The sequence below is a fragment of the Delphinus delphis genome, chromosome 3 (assembly GCF_949987515.2).
Source record: "Delphinus delphis chromosome 3, mDelDel1.2, whole genome shotgun sequence".
Classification (NCBI taxonomy): Eukaryota; Metazoa; Chordata; class Mammalia; order Artiodactyla; family Delphinidae; genus Delphinus; species Delphinus delphis.
This window is the reverse complement of record NC_082685.1, coordinates 58543332-58550505: the sequence shown is the minus strand read 5'-3', so window position 1 is coordinate 58550505 and position 7174 is coordinate 58543332. Positions and strand designations below refer to the sequence as shown.

General features: G+C 40.3%; 1 protein-coding gene across 1 annotated transcript; it reads left to right on the top strand.

The window, feature by feature from the left end:
- Positions 1-4040: 4040 nt before the first annotated feature.
- LOC132422403 (neuropeptide Y receptor type 6-like) lies at positions 4041-5156 on the top strand. Its single transcript, XM_060007161.1, is given in 3 exon segments — positions 4041-4127; positions 4129-4708; positions 4711-5156. Coding segments are annotated over 3 exon segments (1113 nt in total).
- The last annotated feature ends 2018 nt before the right edge of the window (positions 5157-7174 follow it).

The window sequence follows — 7174 nt, the reverse complement described above, 5'->3', positions numbered from 1 at the left end:
TTCCTTGGCTACCGTTAATAGTGCTGCTATGAACACTTGGGTGCATGTGTCTTTTCAAATAGAGTTTTCATCTTTTCTGGATATATGCTCAGGAATGGGATTACTGGATAATATGGTAGCTCTATTGTTCGTTTTTTAAGGAACCTCCATACTGTTTTCCATAGTGGCTGTATCAATTTACATTCCCACCAACAGTGCAGGAGGGTTTCCTTTTCTCCACACCCTCTCCTGCATTTATCATTTGTAGATATTTTGATGGCCATTCTGACCAGTGTGAGGTGATACCTCACTGTGGTTTTGATTTGCATTTCTCTAATAATTAGTGATGTTGAGCATCTTTTCATAGCACTTAAATTCTTGAGTGAATAAATAAATGGGGTAGTACTTTAGACAAATTAAGCTCTAAACAAGTGTGAGATGTTATTTGCACCAACACAGCCATAGAATCTATATTCCTAGAGGCTTAAGGAAAAGGAGAGAGAGTTCTTGCAGTGTGATCCTGCACTATTTTGGGACCCTCACATACATACTTGGAGGGTGGGGATGCAAAACTTCACTTTGCCCAAGGCCACAGGCTCTTTGAAATTACATAAGGAAATTTTTTAATATAAAAGGAAATGTTCTGCTCACCTGCTTTTAAAATTAAGAACAACAAATACAGAAGTTTCTTCAAGAAATATAAAACAGGAGGTAGCAGAAAATAGTGGAAAGAGCATGGAACTCTCCAAGAAGCAGGAGACTAAGGCTCTGGTCCCTGTTCTGCCAGTAATTAACTGCAAAGCCACAGCATCTGTCAAATAGGAGGGGTATATTAAAATACCTATAGAGTTTCTTCCAGGTCAAAACACCATAGCACCAAATGAAATATAAGAGATAATCTGAAATATGCTTTAGTTTTTCTGTGTTATGGATAATTAAGGGAAAGGAGGAAACAGAGAACAAGGCAGATAGGCAGAAAGGGAGGAAGACAATGAGAGGTAAGGAGAAAACACACATAGACCAAGGAGCAGACACACAAACTCTATCCCCAACACCTCCCCCCAACCCAAAAAAAGAATTGTATGAATAGAGACAGAAAGAAAGACACACACACAAAAAAAGACATTCAGATACAGAAATAAATATGCATATGCAGACTTTGGCAGAGTAAAGCTTTGATTTTATTCATCTTGAAACTTTTAAACACAAAACTACCAAAAAATGTGTAATGTAATGCTGTACTTTTGCATTAAAAGGTATAAACAGAGCCAGTTCAAGGCATGTGCCTCATGAGCATATCTAGATACAATCAAGTTGAAAGACTGAAGACTACCTACCTCTGCCATATGCTACTCATATTTTGGGGCAAAATATCACTTGGTAATTTGAAATCTCACATCTTTGGGGGTCATTTGCAACCAAACAAGCCAAAGATGAACTTTCCTAAAATAGAAATGTATCCCAAGAATTTTTTTATGAATCAAGGCTTAGCATTACTTTGCTTCCAGATAGGCAAGATTTAAATATTTTAACTTAATAGTTACCAATTATGTAAAGTGTAAATCCCACACTGCCATTGAAAGTCCATATTGGGGATTTACTTGTTAATCTTCTCTGAATTGTAAAGAGGGCACTGGATAATGTAACTCCAGCACTCCCCTTTGATTCCCTCCCAGATGAGGCCCATCTGACCTTCTGAGCTTCAAGCCTCCGTAGGAATTTATAGACTGGGGAACTAATTTGTATTTTGCTACTAATCATTATAGAAGAGAGTAGAGGGGTTTCTACTAAGTTTTAGACCTGCTGTTGCAGGGTGGTGAGTGATACTCATTCACTCGGCCCAGACAACCCAGATCAACAAGAATGGGCAACACAAGGGTTTCCAATGTTTATTCCCATCTCTATTACCAAACTGCTAGGAAATGTGCAAAACTGTATGAATTTCTAAATCTGTAAACAGAAAACTGTTACTCAGACCTAATTTTGCAGGGTTCACAGGAAGCTTTTCTTTATTGTAGACAGTAAGAGCTGGGAAGCACAAGACTTTGCTGGTTTTGTAAAATAGGCCATTTTTAAAATTTCATTTGACAGATAAAGAAATTGAGGCCTAGAGAAAGGGAATGATTTGCCCAAGATCAAAAAGCTAGCTAGGGCTTCCCTGGTGGCACAGTGGTTAAGAATCTGCCTGTCAAGGCAGGGGACACGGGTTCGAGCCCTGGTCTGGGAAGATCCCACATGCCTCGGAGCAACTAAGCCCTTGCACCACAACTACTGAGCCTGAGTGCCACAACTACTGAATCCCGCACGCCTAGAGCCCGTGCTCCGCAACAAGAGAAGCCACCACAATGAGAAGCCACACACCGCAACAAAGAGTAGCCCCCCACTCGCCACAACTAGAGAAAGCCCGCGTGCAGCAACGAAGACCCAACGCAGCCAAAACTAAATAAAATAAATTTTTTTAAAAAAAGCTAGTGAGCAGCAGGACATGTCTCCTAACAGGAAGTATAGTGCTCATGCTAGCATACCCATATGTATCTGTACATCTGTACACTGCCTATTTCCTTTTCATCCCTTTTCTCCTCCAAGTAAAGCTTGTTTGGTGGCAAGTAAACAATTTTCTAATTCTCATTTATAGTTCTAGTCCACTGACTGTCATAAAGGGCTTAAATCTATCTTGACATTTCCCTTCAGCCAATATCTGTGAACTCTAATTTTGTTGAACCCCTGAATCATCCAAGCCCTAAACTGCATCTCAAATACCTGTTTACAAATTTTGCTATTTCTACTCATCACCACAGCACATATGAACCATAGATCAGTTCCTTGTGTCCTTCTTTATCTTTTATCAATGCCATGTATGTTGTTTTCTTCAAATTCCTAAATAATAAACCAAGATAAGGGGTATTTTTTTCCTGTGCTCTCTTTCAACATGTCCTCTTTGGGCCAGAAATGTCACCACCTGGAATGGCAGGGCATTCACCATGTCTGCTGTGCATCCTGGTACGAATAACTCCACTGAATTTGACCACCCTAAGCCATGCTGAGCCATAGGATCAAGGACCCCCTTTCCTCTAGAAGTCAGAAAAAGAAGAGACCCAAAGGAAAAGAAAACTGAGGGAATGCTTTCCAAATAAAGTTAATTCTGAGTAATAGCTCACTAGGCACTAGCTATCTTTGCTTGATCTCTAGAATCTGAGCAGTGTACCCAGAAGCTGCTTGTGCCAAGTCTGGCTTCAACCCCAGAGAATGGAAGAAAGAAAAAGAGGGGAAGCCATATGCTGTTCCACAGCGGGCATGATCTGGGAGTCTAGCCCCCAGACTTAAGGCTATAGACTAGCTCTGGGGAGTGGAACTGACAAATTTTATTCAGCGCACATATACTGAATACATACTATATACTCTACATTGGGCGTGAGCAACAAATTCAGTTGCATGATCTCATTTAGTCCTCACAACAATGCAGAAAGACATTGTTTATCCCCATTTTACAGCTTTAAAAAACTGAGCCATAAGGGTAATTAACTTATGTCGAAGTCATACAGACACCAAACAGTAATGCTCCAAGTGGAGCCCAACTCCAAATATAGTTACTCTGGCCTCCACAGCACACATATACAAAAAAGACAGAAGGTGATAGGGATGGAAAGATACCTCTGAGCTACCTTATATAGTTAACAGAACACTGTGGCATTCCCTTTCTCATTATCTCTAAAGATTATACTGTTGGGACAAATAAAACACCCTGAGATGAAAGGAAGGCAAGGATACAGAGACTCTCTGGATATCTCTCTTATGTACTCTCAGGGACATTGTTCCACCTATAGAATTGTCCAGGTTGTTAAGAACTTGCATTAATTTTCTAGGTTCTGTTTAATTTTTAGGATCTCAAGAGCTTATTCAAGTCATTCATGTATTTCCATCAAGCAGACAAAGAGGAAGACTAAACCCCACTAATCACTCATTGGAAGACTCAGAGCAAAGTTCTTTCCAAGAACTGATGGCCAAAATATCCAGCCATAATACAAGTAAGCTTAGAAAAGCTCTTCTTAAACCCTGACATGATGGAATTTTTCTTAAACCATCCAGCATCTAATAAAACCAGTATAAAGAGCAACAACTCTGCACTTTTCTACTTTGAGTCCTGTAGACCCCACTTCCCTAGGCTTGCTCCTATTACTCATAGTCTATACTGTGATCTTAATCATGGACTTTTCTGGAAACCTCTCTCTCATTATTATCATCTTTAAGAAGCAGAGAGAAGCTCAGAATGTCACCAACATACTGTACGCCTATCTCTTCCTCCCTGACATCTTGGTACGTGTCATGTACATCCCTTTTACTATCATCTACACTCTGATGGATCACTGGATATTTGGGGATATCATGTGCAAACGCACCTTCTATGTGCATAGTGTCTCCATCTCTGTGTCCATATTCTCACTTGTGTTAACTGCTGTTGAAAGATATCAGCTGATTGTGAACCCTCAGGGCTGGAAACACAGTGTAGCTCACGCCTACTGGGGTATCACATTGATTTGGCTAGTTTCCCTTCTGTTGTCTATTCCCTTCTGCCTGTCCTACCACCTCACCCATGAGCCCTTCCAAAACCTCTCTCTTCCCACTGACCTCTATACCCAGCAGGTGGCCTGTGTAGAGAACTGGCCGTCCAAAATGAACTGGCTCCTCTTTACCACCTCCCTGTTTATGTTGCAATATTGTGTCCCTCTGAGCTCACCCTCATCTGCTACCTGAAGATTGTTATCTGCCTTGGCAGGAGAAATGGGAAAGTAGACAAGAAGAGGGAAAGTGAGAGCTGGGTCAGGGAGAACAAGAGGATCAACGCGATGTTGATTTCTACTGTCGTAACCTTTGGGGTCTGCTGGCTTCCCTTGAACATCTTCAAGGTCATCTTTGACTGGTATCATGAGGTCCTGAGGAGCTGCCACCATGAACTGGTATTTGTATTTTGCCACTTGATTGCTATGGTTTCTACATGCATACATCCTCTGTTTTATGGCTTTCTCAACAAAAATTTCCAGAAGGACCTGGTATTGCTTATTCACCACTGCTGGTGCTTTGCACCTCGGGAAAGATACCAAAATACTGCCATCTCAAGTATGCACACAGATGAATCCAAGGGATCATTAAGATTAGCTCATACATCAAGAAGTATATAAAGGGCTTCCCTGGTGGCGCAGTGGTTGAGAGTCCACCTGCTGATGCAGGGGACACGGGTTCGTGCCCCGGTCCCGGAAGATCCCACATGCCGCAGAGCGGCTGGGCCCGTGAGCCAGCCTGCGCGTCCGGAGCCTGTGCTCTGCAACGGGAGAGGCCACAACAGTGAGAGGCCCATGTACCGCAAAAAAAAAAAAAAAAAAAAAAAGAGAGAAGTATATAAAAACTGGTAACACTTAGTGCTAAAGCCCTTCTTATGTGAGAGATGGAAAGGTAATGGCTGGGGATAAGGCAAGATGCAAAAGAAGCCAGAACTAAAAAAATTTTTTAAAAAGCAACTTTATGCTAAACAGTTTTGCTTTAGGCCAGACCTATCTGTCTCATATATCCACCCAATACAAACACACACACACACACACACACACACACACACACACGTGTGCGTGCACATCACCCTTTTCTCTTAGAAGAATAATAACTCACACACCTAGCTGTCATCAATTGTGGCAAAGAATGACAGTGAGAAAGCAATAGAGGCAAGGAACATTGATGGCTGGGGAACAAAATTCCCAGATATTGTTATTCAATGGAATATCCACAAGAGTTATTACTAATGACGTGCCCACTAAAAACAATGCTATATATATCTCCTTAGTGCTGAAGCAATTCCACTTTCTGATATGGAAATTGTAACTTTCAACCATGTAACTATTCAACTAATTAGCAATGTCAGAAAGACCCCTATTATAATTTACTAATTAGCTAACTGAGTTTGGATTGGAAGTTGAAGGAATGGTTTTAAGTTAACATTTAAACTAAGTATTGTAATTATAATTAATTCACATGCCTGAGTCAGATTCTCTAGTTTATGACAACAGTACATTTTCTTCACTAACAATGCTATTAGTGCCACTAGAACTGGTCACAAACTCTTTAGCACTCCAATTATGCTCAAATCACATAAACTAACTTATTAATGGCCAATGTAGATAGAGCTTTCATTACAAAATGACTTTTTATCTCTAATTCTTTATGTATATTGAGTAGGGGTTATTATGACTCTATCATTGGGTCTGATGAACTTCATTAATAACACTTATAGTTAGCTCCAGATTTTTTAAAACCTCTTGCATATCTTATGACTTAAACATTTTAAAAATATCCCTCATCCCTACAGAGTCACTTAAATAGAGAATCAGCTAGATTGTCTTCAAAAAGAATACTAAGCTACTGTTCAAATTAGCTCAATGACTTTTACTAAATGATGACCGGCTTTATCTCTTCCTCAGATACGTCTCCCTATTAAACTGGGGCTGCAGCTTATTTTTATGTTAAAAATAAATCATATTTTCTTCTTTCTTTTGAATAAAGGGTAATGTTTCTCTGAATACCTGTGATTTTTCAATTGTGTGTGTAGTTTTTTTTCCACATTAATCTCCATATTTTCCCCTCCTGAAAAATCTTTTCTCTCTCTCTCTCCCCTTCCCCCCTCTGTCTCTGTTTCTCCCTCCTCTCTCCTTCCCTCCATCTAGCTTTTCCTTCTCTTCAGGACTTCTATTCTCTCTGATATATCATTTTGGGGAAAATGAACAAAAAAAGCACTGCAGGATACCCAACAGAAATAAAACGTAACAGTATCACAGTATTAGCTGCAAATAAAAGCTCTTATCTAAAAACCAGCTTCAAATGGTGTCAGTTTAGACTCCTAAAGGTACAGCTGCATCCCCTTAGCCCAGAAAACAGCTCTCCCTAGATATTTCTATCTCTTCTGACAGACAGTGGTTAATATATACTATAATTAAGATCCAATGTGCGATTTTACTTACTTGGTAAAGATATAATGATTCTAGTTTCCATTACTAAACAGATTTAGACCAAGCCACTGAAAGCAGGAAACGGCTTTCATCAAACTCTGATACCACCCTCTCCCCTCACCGAAACACAGACACCTGGGCTCCGCTAACCCTGGCACCCCACCCCGAGCGTTCACAAGAGATCTCCAACCTGTTCCTAAATATTA